We start from the raw sequence: 18940 nt of genomic DNA on the forward strand, positions 1-18940 counted from the left end.
CCCTTTTCTAGTATTTGGTGCTTGCCAGCAATACTTGGCATTCCTGGGCTTGCAGCCACATCACTCCATTTTCTGCCTCTGTCTTCACAAAGCTGCCTTCTTATTCTCTGTGTGTGTTTTCACATGGCATTCTCCTCCCTGTGTGTTTATGTCCCAATTTTCCTCATGTTTTAAAGACATTCATCATTGGATTAGGGTCCACTTAAATCCAGTATGATTATGTCTTTCTTTTTTAAGATTTTATTTATTTATTCATGAGAGACACACACACATAGAGAGAGGGAGAGAGAGAGAGAGAGAGGGGTGGGGGGCAGAGACACAGGCAGAGGGAGAAGTAAACTCCATGCAGGGAGCCTGATGCAGAACTCGATCCCAGGACTCCAGAATCACACTCTGGGCTTAAGGTGGCGCTAAACTGCTGAGCCACCCAGCGTGCCCCATGATTATGTCTTAATTTGATTACATCTGCACTTTATTTCCAAATAAGGCCACATTTATTTCCAAATAAGGATCATGGGTTAGAACTTCAATATACCTTTTTTTGAGGGAAGGGGTGCACAATTCAACTTACCGCCTGGGGTAAAAAATGTATCAAGAATATCTTTGAGAATGATATCATCTACTTAAAACTAGCCTGATGATTTGGTACACTTCATTCTTCCACATAACATATAAAAATAAGTCAGTCCCCAAGATCTCTGTCTATCCAGCTATCTTAGATGACATTTTCATTAATTGCATCGGATTTAGATGTTGAAGAAGTGGCACCATCAATATCTGTGCTCCCTTATTCAGTGGAACCAGTGAGGAAGAGCTATTTTGTTGAACTCATCCTTAAGATACAAACCACTCATATGGAAACATCTGATTTGTACTGGGACAGCCTGGCTCTCAGCTATTCCACCATTATCTTATTAACTTGTATCTGTGGGTGCTGACAAACCCCAACAAACACATCAACAGCCTTTTTGGTCTCTGATGGACCAACAGTGACAGAGAAAGGAGATCAAGGTCTCAGAAAAATGTGTACCCATGAGGCCTGTATGGTGGTCTAGTTCCTAAGCTTTGTAATTATGTAAATGGGAAATGTTATGAAGTGATCAAATATATATATCAACAAATTGACCTGATCCTTGTCATTGTGGCAGAAAATGTTCCAAAGGCTAATAGAAGATCATGGCTGTCATTAAGATCCTTTATGTCCTATGTTGTCACACAAACTCCTTGCTCTCCTTCATCTTAAGACCCACCACATTCTATGGCCTGAATATTCTCTTCTGACAACCCTTTCTCCATTCACTGCATAAACCCAATTAATCATTTGGGGCTTAATTCCCATTATCTCTTGTGCTTAGAGTGTACCTGTCATTTGATAGGTACATTTGTAAGATGTATTTAAGAAAATATTCAGAATGTCCCTTTTCTTTTGCTTATGCTAATTATGGAGTTTCGGCCCAAGGGGAATGTGAAAACTTCCCTTCTTAAGGTCTGACTATGAGATGTGAAACAGATTCTGGAATGGATCAAAAAGTTGCCTCTTTAGCTACAGGACAAAAAAGTCTGACCACTATAATTTCAGGGGAGAATGTTTTCTTATCTAAATTGTCGCAGAGCACCAATGGGTTATACAACAAAAATGCAAGGTTATAGAGAGTGTCCATTTTGTCTCGCATCTGCCACCAATTTTACAAGTGGGGAAACTGAGATTCAGAGGTGGAAAGAGTGTGGTGCAGGTAGCATGGCAATTGGTGGAGTACGTAGGATTAGAACAACTTTCAGGATAGTGGTCCTTCCTGCCCTACCTACCCAGATTCAAGCTCAAACTGCAAAACAATATCAGGAATCCTGAAAGTGAAGAAGTGATTTATGATACCTGTCAGTTTCACATAATTAAAAAATGACACTTTAAGATGTAACATTGGTCTTGATATACCTCTAAAAATATTAATTTTAATGGATATCTCAAAGTTCTTTCATGACATAGACCACAGGTGTTACCTTGGGCAGGAGCAATTGTCTGGCAGCTCTCAACATGCAGTCATGCAAAATCCTAAATAACATTGTCAGTTTCTGTTTGGGATTCACAGAAGACTACCTTGGACCTTCAGCAACATCCTTACCATATATCTTTGGAAATTCTGGTCCTGAGAAGTTTGTCACCGTAAATATAAGTTCTGGTCACAATTAAAATGAAAGGACCAGGGACATTTTCTGGAAAGTAAGAGATACATTATCTGATACTGAAATTCAAAAGGGTAGTCACAGTGGAGATGCTCTTGGCTTCTGACTCCTATTGGTTTTGAGGGCTTCTCCAAAGGTGGGCACCAATTTCATTCTTTGCCCAGTTCTGATACTGTGACTGGTGGCATGCATTGGTGAGGTGGTAGCTGGTTGCCACCTATAGTGGGAAAGAGTTATCACAGAGCAGAAGTTCACATCAGAACTGATTAGGTCCATACTAGAGTGTCCTCACTAGGGCCCAGGAGCAGTCACTTTCTTACTGGTGCCTTCATCTTCATTCTGCATTGAGCTAGATGTGCTCATGTTGATTTGATCACTAAGGCCTCTAGTGACACTGTCATAGGATGGTGGGAAAGATGCGGCAGATGCAGTTTCAGATTTGTCTGGGAGTGCACAATTTTCATTTACCATGAATTCAACAAAAGCTTCATCTGGGGGTGGCACAGCCTCCTCTGCCCTGGGCACAGCTGGGGGGTTGGAAATTGTCATGGAGCGGTGTAGCACATAGCTCCGATAGGCCTTTTGAATGACAGTAGCTGAAATGTCTTCCTGCTTCCACCGGAGCGTGGTTGCTATTGGTTCATAGGATGCTTTTGAGACATTAGTTGCCATAAACTTCTCTTCAATATTCGCCTTCAGAGAATCCAACTCTCCGGATTCTCCCAGAACATTCTTAGTGAAGGCAAAAAGAATGTCCAAACAGTGAATCTTATCTCCAGGGACCAAGGGCAGGTCCATCTGGATTAATATATTCTGATTGGGTTTTGGGATTCGCAGGGGGCCAGAAAGGGTGTCTGCAAAGTCTGAGAGGGCAGAAAAGGTAATAAACTGAGTGGCCTCTGGGTCAAACTTCTCCCAGGTCTCATAGAACATATCGAAGTCATCCTCACTCAGAGGTTCACTGCTCTCCTGTGTGGCCACATTGAAGTTCTCCAGAATCACTGCAATGTACATGTTGACCACGATGAGGAAGGAGATGATGATGTATGTGGTGAAGAAGAGGATACCCACAGCCGGGCTCCCACAGTTCCCCCGGGAGCCATTGCTGTTGGGTAGATTGGGGTCACAGTAAGGGGGCCCCGTGTTGAGGATGGGGCTGAGGAGGCCATCCCAGCCAGCCGACGTGGTGATCTGGAAGAGGCACAGCATGCTGTTGGCGAAGGTCTGAAAGTTGAACATGTCATCGATGCCAGCTTCCCAACTTACATGGGGGAAGCTAGCCATGCCGAAGATGGAGTAGATGAACATGACAAGGAAGAGCAGAAGCCCTATGTTGAAGAGGGCAGGCAAGGACATCATAAGGGCAAAGAGTAGTGTGCGGATTCCCTTGGCTGCTCGTATAAGCCTGAGGATGCGGCCAATTCGGGCCAGGCGGATGACTCGGAAGAGCGTTGGAGAGAAGTAATTTTCAAGTGACGTAAGTATTACAGAAAACACCAGGCCTTTAGAAGAGAGAGAAATGATCTAATTAGTACTTGCAAGCATGAGCCCTGACAAAGCTGGCTGCAATCACAATCTCTCGTCTTGACTCTATATGGATCTCCATGTGAACATCTGTATTCAAGGACCCTCTGAGTGTTGTACAGTGGTTGGCATAAAGTAGGGGCTCAGTACGTGCTCACTGCATAAATCTTTTCTCTGTCAAGTAAGTCTCACCCTTCTCACCATGTTCTTATCTTTCTTTCCCTCCACTTGGAATGTCTTCGTCTTAGTCAACCTCCATGGCCAAAGCCCTATCTTCTGCAGCCTAGTTTAAATGGAAGCCACTGCACCATATTCCACATGTACACAGTCCTTATCTGTTTCTGTCTATGACACAGCCCTACTCTTCCCTAAGAATTCAGTCTTGGGACATGACTTCTCCTCCACCTTTTCTTGGTGCTCTGTGAAGGCCAGGATCCCCTGTGATTCATCTCCCCATCTCCTACTGTGAAGATTGACTCAGTTCCTGGCACATGGTCCTGTGGATAATTGTACAGAGCCTGGCATTAATTATAAAGGGGCTTGAAGAGTTGGGCAACTTGCTGACAGCTAAAGCAGAATGGCTTTGAATGGCCAGCTGTCTGCATAATGGCTTTTACTTGTTTCTTCCATCTCCAGCTGTGTTTGAACTCTATGTTAGGGCCTGGAGATGGGCATGTTTAGGGTCAGTTATGGCCCTCCCAACCCTCCATCTATGAAAAAAGTTGGAAAGATAAAGAATGTATATATCTTGCTATATGATCTAATTGGAAGATTTGTAAAGCTTGATCTTGGGGATGCGGATGCCTATTGAGACCATGAAAGATTAGGTGAGGCCTTTAGGTAAGACAGGATTCAAAACCTCTCAGGACAAATGGGGAGGGGTGTGGTGGCAAGCTCTCTCTCCTTGCCAGGGTTCCCTTGACCCTCTTCCCCTAGTTGTCTTTTGTCATATGAATATGGGTGGTCACAATATTGTGTTGGAAGGAGGAAGGAAATGGGATGAGATTTGGGAAGTAATGATAATATTATATTATAAAATCTTTATGAAAGCCCCTCTCTTCAAGCGAGTTTAACTGGGATATTTTTCCAAAGCATGAGGTATGTTATGTGTCTGTATAATCTACTAAGATCCTGCCAGCCAACCAGTCTACATAATAGTTCAAAGGAGAGTGAGTCTTCATACTTGTAACAATTAGATACTCAATATATGTCTTGCTGGTGGGAAGGAATAACGGGGGAGAGGGAGGACAGAAGGATGAAGACGTGGGTTCTTTCACTTGTTTTCCAACTGCCTCTATGACTGATTTCTAACCAGTGGATGGTGTTGCTGTGTAGGTCATAGGAACTGGTAGTAAAGGTGTCCCCATCACAGAATGGAGTACTTTGAGTATATTTTATTTCTATAGCGTTGATATGGAAGTCACATAAGCGAGCTCTTTTCTCTAAAGTCAAAATGACCTTTAGAGTTTCTCACTTTGGGAAGCAAGCAAAGAAAACAAACCTCCCACAAGAAACAGCAGCAACAGGGAAACAAAACAAAATAGAAAACAAAAATAAACATCCCAAACAAATAAACACAACCCAAGTCTGTGTTTCAGGACCAGGGTGGGGAGATTGATTAAGTGCTGCCAAGTTGTATTTAGATGCTGTTAGCTCTTGACGGCAAATCAATGGAAAATTAAATCCACAGCTACGCTCTGACATGAAAAGTAAGCAGGTCATGATATAATAGTTAAGTATATATTTATAATGCAAAGTAAAGCTGGTGCACCGGGATTTGTAGGGCCAAACTTCGCCTAAACCACAAGAAGGCTAAGGACATTCTCTTTGTTGGTGGAAGGCAACTAATTTGTTAGAAGAACATTAGCCTGGTCTAAATTCAGCTCTGCCCTTTACAAACTGTATGACCTTGCATAACTTTCTTAATCTGTAAGGCTCAGTTTTAAATGTATAAAATTAGGAAAATAATACTCCTTCAGAGAGCTGTTGTGAGGATCCAAGAGTCCTAGACCAGTTCTCAGAAGTTAGCAAGCACTAAACTGTGGTGGCTCCATCCCCTACTTTAGCTTCTGATTTTATGAGTGTTCTCTGAATACCCATTGGCCCCCAAATACTGGACCTATTATTCAAACACCCAGAGTAGGCCCTAAGAACATTGATCTCTTGGCATTGATTCTTTGACTTTTCTATCACTAACATTCCCTAAGTTGACAGTATATAAACATTTTTAATTTTTTTATTTTTATTTTATTTTTTTAATATATAAACATTTAATTCCAGATCCTTGACTTAAGAATCTCCTTTGAACACTCTTAGTCTTTCCTCACTTTTCTGGCAACCACTTTTTTTTTTCCCAGAAAGTATTTAATGGCTCACCTCACATCATACCACCATTCTCTTTGAAGACTATCAAGATAAAGCCCACTGGAATCTCCATCATTTTATATTCTCTGGAGGAGTGATTGTCCCTATCAGCCCCAAAATTCAAGCAGTGGGCTATGCACACAGTTGGTGCCTAAAAACACTTGGAGAAGCCCAATGGAAACTCTCCATTTTACTGAGAGGACAAGGGGGATTTTAAATCTGTTACTCCTGGAAAGCAGCAAATACTGGGTTCCTCTAACATATAATTTATATGAAAAAGTTTGTTTTTACCTCTTAGTTTTGAGAAAAACAGCCCAAACAACCCCAAGCAGAGGCTGGGCTTCCCCACAACCTGTAAGCCCACTTACTTCCAATGGAGAGGACCACAACAATGAAGTCAAACACATTCCAACCATTGGTGAAGTAGTAATGCCGCAAGGCAAACATCTTCATGACACACTCGCCCGTAAAGACAGCCACAAAGAACTGGTTGATTTTGTTAAGAATTTTTGTCTTTTCTGCACTCTGCTCATCAGTCTCCACCATCATGGTGATCATGTTGAGGCAGATGAGGACCATGATGACAATGTCAAAAGCTTGTTTGGTCACAATGTCAAAGACAAAGCCCTGGTACTTGTTCTGAAAAAAGAAGAGATGGTTCATCAGGGCCTTTCCAGTCAACATACATAACACATCTAGAGAGGCTGCCTTCTTCATCGATGGATTTCTAAAATCTGTCTCTTATTCTCCTAACAGCACATCTAAACAGAAGCCAAGTCCTGTCCTTACTCCTTCCAAAATCTTATTCTTAGTTGATTCTACTTCAATGCTTCAATCCAAGTCCTTGTTGCTTTTCCCATCCCCTTAAAGTCACCAGGCACTATTTCCTTGCCAGTGAACCATTTGCAAGCCCTTCCCATCCCCTCTCTGGGCTATCTAAATCCCAGTAGTTTTGAGTGATCCATTTTTCTTAAGCCCTACCTCTTCCAAGGAGATCTCCTTAATCACCAATCACATCACACCACATTGCCTGTTTCTTCTCCCCCACCCCCACAGTCTTTATAGTCAGTCTTGAGTTCTAGCATTTCATGTGTGCTTCTTCTCTTCTCTACTAGACAGTGAGCTCTTTGAGGATGGGGCCATGTCTTATTTATCATTGTGCTCCCATAGTGCGTGCATAGCTTGAGTTCGAGACTGCAAACTCAGTGGCCACTCATTTCCCCCCACTCCAGTTACCTCAGGACAAGATGGTGGGCCTGGAGTCCTTCTTGTTTCTCACTTTAACATCCAGACCTTTGCTTCTACTGCATCTTGCTTCTCCTGTCATCTAGGTAGCCCACCTTCACCTCTTTTTCATGGCTGCCACTTACAAACCTCCTGGTCCCTTGGCTTCCTTACTGAGGAGTGAGGCTTTTGGACAGATTCCCCACTTTTGGTAGTAACCTCTTGGTTCCTTAGCTACATATCTAAAGACCTAACTGTTCCTAGCTTAAAGAAAAATCTTCCTGAACCTTACATCTCCCTCCAGCTACCACCCTACTTCTCCTCCTACTCTCATAGCTAAGTTCTTAAAGGCATTTTGTGCAAGCACTGTTTCCCACTCACTCCTCAACTTTCACCAACATGGCTTTTGTCCCTATCCTGCCACTGAGATGGTTCTTGTTAAGATCACCAGTGACCTCCAGAATGTAAGTCCAAGGATATCCATTTGGCATTGTTTGCCACACCTGCCACCTTGGAACCTTGGAACTCTCCTTTCTTTGTTTCTATCATGCCTTCCTTTCTTGGTTTTTTTCTTGCCTTTCTGGCTATTCTTTTTTGAGTCTTCTTTATGCAGCCCTTAGATGTTAGAGCATGTGAAGGCTCAGTCCTAGGCACCCTTTGCTCCTTACCTTATTCTCTCTCTCTTAGGAATCTCTCCAACCAGTCAACTGGTATGTGTGGTTTTTGCTAATTGTTTTCCTATGTCTCAGGACTGTAGTCTCTTTGAGGGAAGAAACTTTGTATGTGTTGCTCACTGCTCTTTCCTCAGTGTCTGAAGAGTACCTGGCATGTAATAGATGCCCAATAAATAGATGAATGAATGGATGACAGAATGGACAGCTCTGAATTACCCACACCTCAAATAGAAGGCCACTCTATTGTATACAACAGGCATTACTGAATGTATACTATATGCGGGGCTCTGCATGAGTAGAGGCAGAGAGGAACCTGTCATGAGTCTCATCAGGGAACTCACAAGAGCAGCAAGGTAGACAGAGGGGAGAAAGGCTGTGACAGGGGCTTGGTCTTTCTTTCTGCTTCCTGATGGGGAGAGGTTGCTCACTGTGGGGGTAGAGCAAAGAATCAGACCCAAGTGGGCCTGTCTTTGGGCATAACTGCTGGTCCGTGTCTTTTCTGGAGTGGGAGGGAGACTGAAGAGCCACTAATAACTTCCATTTCATCACTGAAAATGAGGAAAACACAAAGGCCTCTTCATGACCACACAACTTCTAATTAAACGGAGCAGGTGACAATATTACTAAGTTATAGGCATTGAGTTTTCCCTGGATATTTGGATGCTGGGAATGGAGCAGCTTGCTGGCTGCTCTTGGCTTAACCTGTGGGCAGGGATCATTCCTTTGCAAACCTCAGTGCTCTCAGAGACAGAGTGGGTGACTGATGATGTGATATTCTAGAGCTTATTATTTCCCTATAAAGTGAAGTATGTGAAACCTGCTTTTAGTAATCTTTGTAGCAGGGAATGTTACAGAATAAAATTTCCCAGTTTCGTGGAAGCTGTAGTCTTTGCTATGGATGCAGCATAAAATTTAGAACTTGAGCTTTGCCAGTGGTGAGGGGGAGTGTGTGTGTATGTGTATCCCAGGTTGGCCCTGTTGTGAAATGGCACCCATCCACCCGTGGGGCAGAACTCCTGTGTCAATGTCCAGCTTATCTGACCTGTCCAACCTATTGGAACTACTAAGGGAAGAAGGTGAGCATTCTAGTGCCAATAATCTAGGTAAAAGAGCTGGATCTGAGAAGGTGAATCTTAGGTAGGAGTGGCAATTTATCTTTTTGCTTGGGTTTCTTTCTTGGCTCTGGACTCTGTGGAAGGCAGATGATCATGTTTGTCCCAGTGGGTGGTGGGTGCCAAGATGTTGCCTGCCATATGGATGCCAGCCAGGAGTGAGGATGGGCCAAGGCTTGTGGGCCCTGGAGAGCAGCCATATGCAGTTGCTGCTTGGGCCCTTGCTTGGGCCCTGCTCTGCTAGTTTCCCCTTTGGGACCTCTAAGACTTCAAAGTCTTATTGAAATGTTCCAGCCTTGCCTCAGCTATGATAAGGGGAACAAAGGGAAAAGAGTGTTGGCTGTGCTTAGAACAGAGTATTAAGGAGAGAGCCATATTCCTCTATTAAAGCTAGGACAGTATTGATAATTAGTAATACATTGCCTGCTCATCCAAAGGGATGATGAATCTCAGAAACACAGTTGGGCTGTGAGGTCTCACTTCCCTTATCCATGTGAAGGGCCTCCCTTATTGCCAACCTTGGAGGGTCTTTGTTATGGTTTAAATAGGAGAAATTGTGATTTTTGTCATAGGTCTTTCTGCCCAACCATTGATTTCCACTCCTATTGTAGTATCTGGAATTTCAACATTAGGTTCCTACCTTCGTCTTAAGATAATGTCCTCCAAGTACCCACCATTTGCTTCGACGTGGATGGAACTGGAGGGTAAAATGCTGAGTGAAATAAGTCAGTCAGAGAAGGATGATCATCATATGGTTTCACTCATATGTGGAATATAAGAAATAGTGAAAGAGATTACAACAGAAAGGAGGGAAACTGAGTGGGGAAAAATTAGAGAGGAAGACAAACCATGAGCGACTCCTAACTCTGAGAACAAACAAAGGGTTGTGGAAGGGGAGAAGGGTGGGGAGATGGGTGACTGGGTGATGGGCACTAAGGAAGACACTTGACAGGATGAGCACTGGGTGTTATACTACATGTTGGCAAATTGATTTTAAATAAAATTTTTTTTTTAAAGATAATGTCCTCTCCAGGGTCCTTTTTTGAAATACAGCTTATCCTATTCATGAAATTGTCCTCCTTGAGAGGAGAAAGCTATGGTGGCCCGTGAGATTGATTGATAAAATGGGAGTAGCTGAGATATTATAGAGAGACTGAGCAGTGCATAGAGCAAGGTGCCAACAATTGTCATGATTTTGCCAAGGGATGTCCCTAGCACAGACTCTTCAGTGTCTGGTTCAAATGTACATTCAGCATCATTCCAGCCACCTGTGAAGGCCAGCAGGAGTTAGCTGTTTGCTTCACTGCAATTCTCAGGATCCTCCTTCCCTGACTTGATACTGATTGGCGGGGCTTAGCTATTTACCTACATCTTTTAATTCTGAGCCTGTGTCTGCCCATTGGACTGGTTGACAGAGGGGTACTTCCTGAGCTTAAAGCTCACTCAACCTCAGTTATCTTGATCTTACAGGAAATTTGGAAGGAAATCTCTGCCCCTACATAGGTCTGAACATCCTCATCGTAACTCTTCTTATCAGAATTGAGTATAGTGACACATTTATGATCATTGTTTCCAAGTAAAGTATATCCAAAGGTCATGGCATTTTTTTTCTCCCATAAATGCTTTCAAGACTATTTGCTCATGAAGTTTTTAGTAACTTATGCAGACCCCATGCCTTGATTTAGAAATCCTAATGCCTTGGCCAACAGAATTCTCCCTAATTCCAGGGAAAGTTTGATTCCTTTGTTGCAGGTCCTTAGACTTCGCTCTGGTTGGGGGAAGGGCTAATGGCATTGTGTCATAGACAGCACCTGTAGTTTTCTTCACGGATCCTGCATTTTAACCACAGAAGGGTTACTTAAAGTGACAAGATGCAAACTATTCACTGGAGTGGATGGCTCAGAAATTCTTGGAAGAGGTTCTGTTGTACATTTCCAACATAGCAATACTCCCACTCCCAAACCTGTTCATCTATTCTCAATAGAGGCCAACTAGAGGTTTGACATTTTCCATCTTCTGGTTGGAGGACTCAGAAGAGCTTAGGTGATAATATATATGGTTTGGGTGTTGCATTTCATGGGGGAATAAAAGGGCGTGTCTCTTAGGGTCTTTGTGAATAAAGGAATCAAAGTGGAGTGGAGTACGGCTTTAAGTTTTGGTCAATCATTAAACCCAGCAATGGGATAACTTTTGATTCCTATTGACCATAACCATGACTGGGGTCAGGATCCCAGGGGTTTGGTTTTGGCCATTTCCTCTCTGTCTACTCTAACCATGGTGTGGAATGTAGGGTGAGGCTGGAGATTCACTGCGATCTAGATCATGATGCAAACCAACACAAAAACTTTGTTTCAGGGCTCTTACCACCTTTACTATTATTTAGCCTAACTTGCTTCCAATCCTGTAATTGAAACCTAAACTGGTTGGGGAACTCAGTACTTCCCTAAACAGGTCTATTTGGAGTACCTGTGGGAGATATATTCATTCCAGAAGACCAGATTTGCTTCTTTTAGACTTCTCATTCCTTGGGCCCAGGAATTCTTATTACTTCATCCCCAAATGCAGATATCCCCCTTCACAGAGAGAACTGGCCAACCCCTACCCAGCATAGGCATAGGCTATCCGTTGAATTTCTAGGCACACTCTGCTGCAAGGAAGCTCTGGGGCTCACCAGGGGCCGTGGGATGGGCTTCTGGGGCTTCTTAGAGCCTAGCTTCTTCATGGCATTATAGTACTTCTTTTGCTCCTCTGTCATGAAGATGTCCTGGCCCCCTAAGTACAGGAAAGGATAATACACATCACCGTTATTAAAGGAACAAGAACTCCCAGAGATGTCAAAACCAAAGCATGCTGGAGAAGAACATCTCCACCTTCTCCCTTCTCTGAAGAAAGGCATGTCAAAGCCAGAATCAAGCAGTGTCCTGCTCAGATGCCACAACCAGTGACAAAGTGGGTGGGACTGAACTCTAACTCTGACTCCCTTCCTGAGTCTCTGGAATAAAGCCTGTTTCTCTTCTGCAGGAATCCAGAGGTGCCACTTGGGCAGATGGTGGGAAGAATTTGGGAGAGACCCTAAAGAGAAGGTAATTATCAGTTTAGATCTGAGCCTTGAATCCAGCCTGCTCATTGTAGTCAACTCAACTAGGCTTCTGGAATCACAGTTCCTGTCAGGGGCAAGAGCTTCCTTCAGGGCCTTCTGCATCAAAGAACCTGAGATCCAGCCCCTTGACCCCTTTCTGGAGAAGAGGAGCTAAGAAGAGTTACTGCCTTATCTAAGGGTCCTTGCAGAACTCTTGATTGCTTCTCTTAAGGTCCTGCCATTTGCATTGCCCTCTGCTGTTACAGTGTCAGAATCTCCACCATTGAAAATGTCTTCTTCCCTTAGTTTTGGGTTTTATTTGAGGACCTTTGAGACCTCCTTCATTCAACCCCTCATCTTTCACTTCCTGGCATAATTTGAAATCTTTCCATTTCCATAGCATATTTGTATAAATTAGTCACTGCAAATGCTGGGGAAATGGGTGAGATCTCTGGGATTTGAGAGGAGATTTAGAGAATCTGTGGACACAGAGAGCTTCCAGGGAGAGACATCTCAAAGGGGCTGGAGGCAGGGGCAGGGCAGCAGATTGGGAGCACAAGATGGGGCCCCACTGAAAATTCTGGGAAAGGAGTCAGCAAATATAGTCCCTCTCAACTTCATCACTGGCTTATCTCATTCTATCACCGAACATGGCCAGTTCCCTGTCAAGGCCTCAGTTTCCTTATATAAAATGGGAGAAGAGACTGCTTGAATGGCTTCAAAGACCTCTAGGATGCTGATAACATTGGTCATTGCTTTACAGGTGTCTTGCTGAGCCCCTGTGGGGCAGAGAAGGGCTGCCCACTTCTTATCCCCAGAACTCTGGCCAAGGACTTCCTACAGTGGGAAGCCTATGTTATTAGACATTTATTCTGAATTATAATAGTCAGTAGCTCAGCCCTAAACTAAGTGTTCCTTCTCTTTTTTTTTTTTAAGATTTTATTTATTTATTTGAGAGAGAGAGAAAGCAAGAAAGAGTGAACAAGAGAGAGTGTCAGCAAGAGCAGAGGGGAGAATCAGAGGGAGGTGGAGAAGCAGACCCCCCACTGAGCAGGGAGCAGGGAGCCCAATTCAAGGCTTGATCCCAGGACTTCAGGGTCATGACTTGAGCTGAAGGCAGATACTCAACTGACTGAGCCACCCAGGTGCCCCTAAACTAGGTGTTTCTTATACAGCTTTTACTTTCCTCTCACCAGAATCCTGTGAATAGGTATCATTAACTCCATTGAATGGATGAGAAAGCTGAAGCTTAGAGAGTTATTAAAAACTGTCAGGGTCAGTGATCTAGCGAGTGGTTGAGTTGGGAATGCAAGCCCAGGTTTGTATAAGACCAAAACCAACGCTGGACTCTCAGTGCTGTGCCATGTGACCCTATCCATAGGACCCACTTTCCACCACCACCACCCCGCCCCGGTGGATCTCAGCTTACATAAGTCTAAAGTGGTGCTTTATCTATTTCAAAGGAATGGGGGGTATTAAATGAAAGATTAATAGAGGGTAACAATAAAGCATTTTACACCTTTAATGCCCTCATATTTTAGTGTAAACATGACAGGTTATCTGGGATTGGGTTCCTATTCATCAGAGTCAGCATCCATGGAGGCAAAGGTCTTCCTCTCCATCCCCAGGAGGGTTGGGATTTTGCCAACACTGGAGCCCCGGCCCTTGCTGAGGCCTCCCAACTCAGTGCTTCAGGGGATCAGAGTCCTAGACAGAGGCAGCAGGTGCTGGAGCCTTTTCTTTTCCTGTTTATGTTTCTCAAGGGTCACCTGGGACACACCCAGCACACCTGTTTCCAGCTGGGAAGACCTGGGGACTCTAAGAGAAAGGAAGGGGACCCAGACAGAAGTGAGGATGCTGTTGAAACAGGGAAATGCAGCTCTTCCAGCAGCAGTTCCAGGACACCAGGAAAGTGTGAGGGCTATAGTCAGGATGCAAAGGTGGGTGTTGGTGTTAAAGGCCAAAATTGGACCCCCAGTCAGACATGAGGGCTACGAGTAGTGTTGGCTTTACTCATGAGGCCAGGGGACAGGGAGTGGAAGATTCATGGAAACACCTGAGCCCCACTTATCTTTTTTTTCTGTTGATTGAAGTTGTCAATTATGACCCCAACGAAGAGATTGAGTGTGAAGAAGCCACCAAAAATGATGAAGATGACAAAGTACAAGTACATGTACACGTTGTCCTCCCACTTGGGCTGCAAGTTCACCTGTGAACAGACAAGGTGAGGCATGGGGAGCGGTGGGTGTATGTTTGTGTTCATCCCTGAGACAAGGAACTGGGAGTCGGTGGGTGGTTTATTTGGGAGTCAGGAAGCAGGACAGAGGGAGGGGGAGGGTAAGCAGAATAAAAGCAGAAGGGGAGATTGTTAAGCAGGTTCTCACTGAGGGGCAACTGGCACTCCATCCTGTTGGGGTTCTCCAATGAATTGTGTAGAATGCATCTCAGAATTGTATTTCTAAGGGATTGGGAAGCATTTATCTACAGACTCCCAAAACTTATCTGTGAGGGTTGCCCCTGTGGACACTCAATGTCTTGCTCTTGGGGAAGGGGCTGCTGAGCAAGCTCTGAGGCATTGAAGAAAGTCAAGTCTCAGAGAATCAGAAGCACAGCATAAGGGTGAACTCAAGAGGTGGCTGAGGGGATCTGGGGCAGGGCATCAGTAATGCCTGCCACAGCAGCAAAGGGTCTTTTCTCAGCAGTACCCATCTCTTCCACCCAGCTGCCATTACAGTGCTCTTATTTTAGCCACCACCCTACTCCTGCCTCTGCCCAGGATGTGCTTTCACACAAAGTCCTGAAGATACTTTCCTCAGTAGTGAGAAGAAGAACTTGAAAAGCCTGGGGAGTGTGCCTGGTAGGAGAGCAGGTGAGGTTGGCTTAAACATTCAACAGAGGGCCACCTGGACACTGCTCCAGGGAAGGATAAGGACAGGCTGTTGTGGGGGATTGCCTCTTCTGGTATCAAGGCCACCTTCAGTTCATTTCAACTAGACTGATGTGAGTGGGATGCACCAAGGGGAAGGCAATAGGCACGGTGGGCTGAGACTCACATCTCGGGCATCAACAGCTGCATACATTATGTCCATCCAGCCTTTAAAGGTTGCCTAGAAACAAGGAGCAGAGGCTACTCAGTGTTTGCACATCGTCTACACTGAACTCTGTTTTGGTTCGCTTGTCTGTTTTTCTTATATAGGGATGGACCCCCTGGAGGCAGTTCCCTATATCTGCCAGGGCTAAGCACATTGCCTGGCACACCACAGCTACTCAGGGATTATTTGTTGAACAAATGCATGAACAAACAGTGAGATGCATGAAAAAAGTATAAGCAACTGCATCAACACCTGATTGAATGGAGGACTGAATGAACAAACAGATGAAGGCAAGTATGAATGAATGAATGGGAGTGTGAATGTGTTTGTCTGTCATCACCACCAGCAATTTCCATCATTATAATAGGTCTGGAATACAATTTATTACCATCTAGGAGAGGATCTGCAGTAGAAGACTGGACAGGTGGCTGTATCATGTCTATTTTGTACAAGTAGTGAATTCTAAGTCATCACCTGATACAATTGCATTGCAGGTCATCCCTTTATTCTATTCTGCGAGCCCACGCTTGTCTAATTGCACCACTGTAACATTGCACTCGTTGGTAAGGCCCTTTAGCCTCAAGCTAGTCTGTAGGAATAGAGAGGTGACTTCAGGTCACACTGATTGCTGCCCCTTGCTAAGTCTCTACATAGCAACTTCTGGAAGACCCCAGATCCTCCACATTATCAAGTAACCAAAGGAAGAGATACGGTTGATCTCAGGACTTACCACCTGCAGAAGTGCTAGGTAACCCATTGCAACATTATCAAAGTTGACCTTCACATTGACCCAGAAGAAGCTGCCAGTGTGGTTCTGATATTTACAGTCAGATATGTTATTCACAATAGACAAAGGCACAAGAGAAAAGTATTCATTGGTTTTGTTGATGCATCGCCCAAACTTCCCCGCAAAGAAGTTCACACCCATGATGCTGAAGATGAGCCAGAAGATGAGGCAGACGAGGAGGACATTCATGATGGATGGGATGGCACCCACCAGGGCATCTACAACCACCTGGGAAGACATGCAAAAGGATCTGAAACACGTCTTACTGGATCCCACTTCTGTCTACACTTACTTACACTGGCTTCATGAGCCAGTAGCCTTTGGAAGCAGCAAGATAAGTGGATTAATTAGGGCAATAATTCAGACTCAGAAGATTGAGAGGCATTGGGCAACTGAAGATGGGTTTAGATCTTCTTCCTAAATTTCATTCTGGGTAGGTTTTAGGGTCTTTCCCCAGGCCTGAGGAGATGCATGAATTTACAAGTACACACATGCTCATTTAGAGGTGTGAGTGTATGTGTTGTGCTTGCACATACAAATTTTAGTACCTTGCTTTATTCTTTTTAAAGGCTGTTTTAAAAGGGCTTTCAAAACTACAGTTCAAGGTATGCTTCAGTCAAGAATTAGTGAAAACCAAAATGCATATTCACAAACTTGCTTATTTGTAAAGCAGCAACCTAGAGATAAAATAAAACAAAATTCAAACTATTTCAATCATAAGCTTCTAGTGTTTGTGAAGGTACAAGCTAATTTTTTAAAGTCCATTTTTGCTTTTGAAGATAGGATGTCTTCTTTGAGTCAATGGCAGGAGAAAGCAAAACCTCACTCCTAGAACCTGGAGCCTTTTGTAATTATGAGGAGGGGGAGGGGGACAAATTAGCAGTCCCTCATTCTCCCTGTAATTCAAGGGCCTGGCTTGTGAGCACTCCATTGTGAGGAAGACAGTGAGGACAAGATGGAGGTGACAGTGATGGGTGAGGAAAGGAGTGGGTGAAAGGGAAGAATCCACAGGACCCCATGACTGCGTTGTGTTGAAGAGGATGCATTCCAATGAGTGGTGGCCATGGTGCTGAGCTGATGGTGCCACCACATTTAAGTGGAGTGTCAGAGGAAAGGCTCATTTGTCTTGGAAAAATGAGGGGTTTGGGGTGTTCTGGAGATTTGGGCAATAAGAACAAGATGCAGGGTGGGGAGACAGAGGCAAGAGATGTTGAAGCAGGATCACTTTACTAAGAACAGGAAGACTTATGAGTCTGAATGCTGGTAGACATGATATTTGAGGTGAGACAGGACGAGTGCTCACAAAGGGACATGAAAGAAAACCAGAGCATTAGGACATGGCAGTGCCACTAAAGTCCCAGCAGGAAGCAGGGACCCACCCAAAGCCCAGCTGTTCGGGTGGGCCCAGAGCTCAGGGTCAGGGGCATGAAGGACATGGTAGGGGGAAAGGGGTACCAAATGATGGAGACCAGAGCAGTTTGGAGATAGGTCTTACCCTCATGCCTTCGAATCGAGACAGAGCCCGCAGGGGCCTCAGGGCACGGAGGGTCCGAAGGGCTTTGATGGATGCCACATCAGAATATTGCAGGATCTTCGCTATAAGGCTTATCAGGGAGATCTGGATGCAGGCAAAGAGCAAAAACATTATTCTACTTTCCAGAAGATCCTAGTAGAAGGAGACAGGAAATCCCTCCCACCACCTACTCTGTCCAAGCCATCATCTTGGCTCCAATCTTATTTTGAACTCCAGTGAAAGGTCTAGAGAGAGTTCAATATCTTTCCCTTTATTAAGGATTTCATTCATCACGTCTCTGAGCCTCCGGAAAAGAAAAACTCAGTCTTCCACATCCCCACAATGTGGTATGGGTGGTCAAGCTCTCAGTGTATTATATCAATCTTCCTTTTCCCCTCTGAGGCATCAGCCAGACTTCAACAGCCTTGAAACTATGACTTCCAGAGACTTGGAGAGATGATGTCCCTTTGTGGGGGTTATGCTGAAAGTCTATTTTGAAAATGCAAAGTGAGTCTCAATTGTATTTGCTCAGAAATGTGGAGGGCAAAGAGTCCTGGTCTCAGTAGGGTCTAGGTTCCTCTCAACCCCTAATTTTTTTGTGTGTGTGACTTTGGGTCAGTGCTTTGCTAGTCCAGGTCATACTTTCAGCCTGTATAAAATGAGGGAGTCAAAGGAAGAGTGAGTGGCATGGCTCATGAAATCCAGCTTTGACAGATGACTGAAGTGTAATGACTGGGTTGTGACTTCCTGTTGGTCTTTTTAAAAAGTGTTTGATCAAGGACTGTAAAGGACACAAATTGACATGGACAAATGGTCACACCTCCCAGAAACTTTGAGTAAACCATGCATAGGTTTGAGCTTGCTGGAGACTGTGACCCAATACTGGAAGACCCCAACTGCACCATGACTAGTGGGCTGGATTCAGACTTAGCTTATCCTGGCAGCCAGGTGGGGAGATTCACCAGACCATCCGAAGGGAAGGGGTCCCCATGTGGGTGCTAAAGCCTTAAACAATGTCTATTCTCTGAATGGGTGGCTTATTCCACCAGGACAAAGAGCTAGAATGGAAAAAAAAAAAAAAAACACTTTCTTCATCCATGCAAGACTCCAGACACCAGCAGGTCTGGCTGATAGAAGGTAGGGAGGTTTGGGGCCAGTTTCATGCTGGACCCTATTCAGCTTTTTGCTCAGTCCCCTGGGAAGGTTGCCTCATGTGCAAAATCTATAGTTGGAGCAATCAGGGTCTGGGGTCTTTCCATCAAAGCCCTCTACCCAAGCCCAGCTCCACTCCCACTGTTCAGGTTGCTAGCCTCCCAATTGGTCTCTAGTACTGCATCCATTCTCCAGTGCAAATTTGATTGTAATTATGTGTGTCTCTTACTCCCAGACT

General features: G+C 44.4%; 1 protein-coding gene across 3 annotated transcripts in view; it reads right to left on the bottom strand.

Annotated features, from left to right (window-relative positions):
* Window positions 1–496: 496 nt before the first annotated feature.
* Window positions 497–18940, bottom strand: part of SCN10A (sodium voltage-gated channel alpha subunit 10) — a 91625-nt gene continuing 73181 nt past the window's right edge. For all 3 annotated transcript variants that reach the window (XM_049099956.1, XM_049099955.1, XM_049099954.1), the window contains 7 exons: window positions 17533–17655; window positions 15981–16265; window positions 15212–15265; window positions 14230–14367; window positions 11751–11855; window positions 6438–6708; window positions 497–3683 (listed from right to left, as the gene is read on the bottom strand). In XM_049099956.1, coding sequence (XP_048955913.1) covers window positions 2473–3683; window positions 6438–6708; window positions 11751–11855; window positions 14230–14367; window positions 15212–15265; window positions 15981–16265; window positions 17533–17655 — 2187 coding nt within the window. In that variant the 3' untranslated portion in view covers window positions 497–2472. The remainder of the gene's footprint in view (window positions 3684–6437; window positions 6709–11750; window positions 11856–14229; window positions 14368–15211; window positions 15266–15980; window positions 16266–17532; window positions 17656–18940) is intronic.

The sequence above is a fragment of the Canis lupus genome, chromosome 23 (assembly GCF_003254725.2).
Source record: "Canis lupus dingo isolate Sandy chromosome 23, ASM325472v2, whole genome shotgun sequence".
Lineage (NCBI taxonomy): Eukaryota > Metazoa > Chordata > Mammalia > Carnivora > Canidae > Canis > Canis lupus.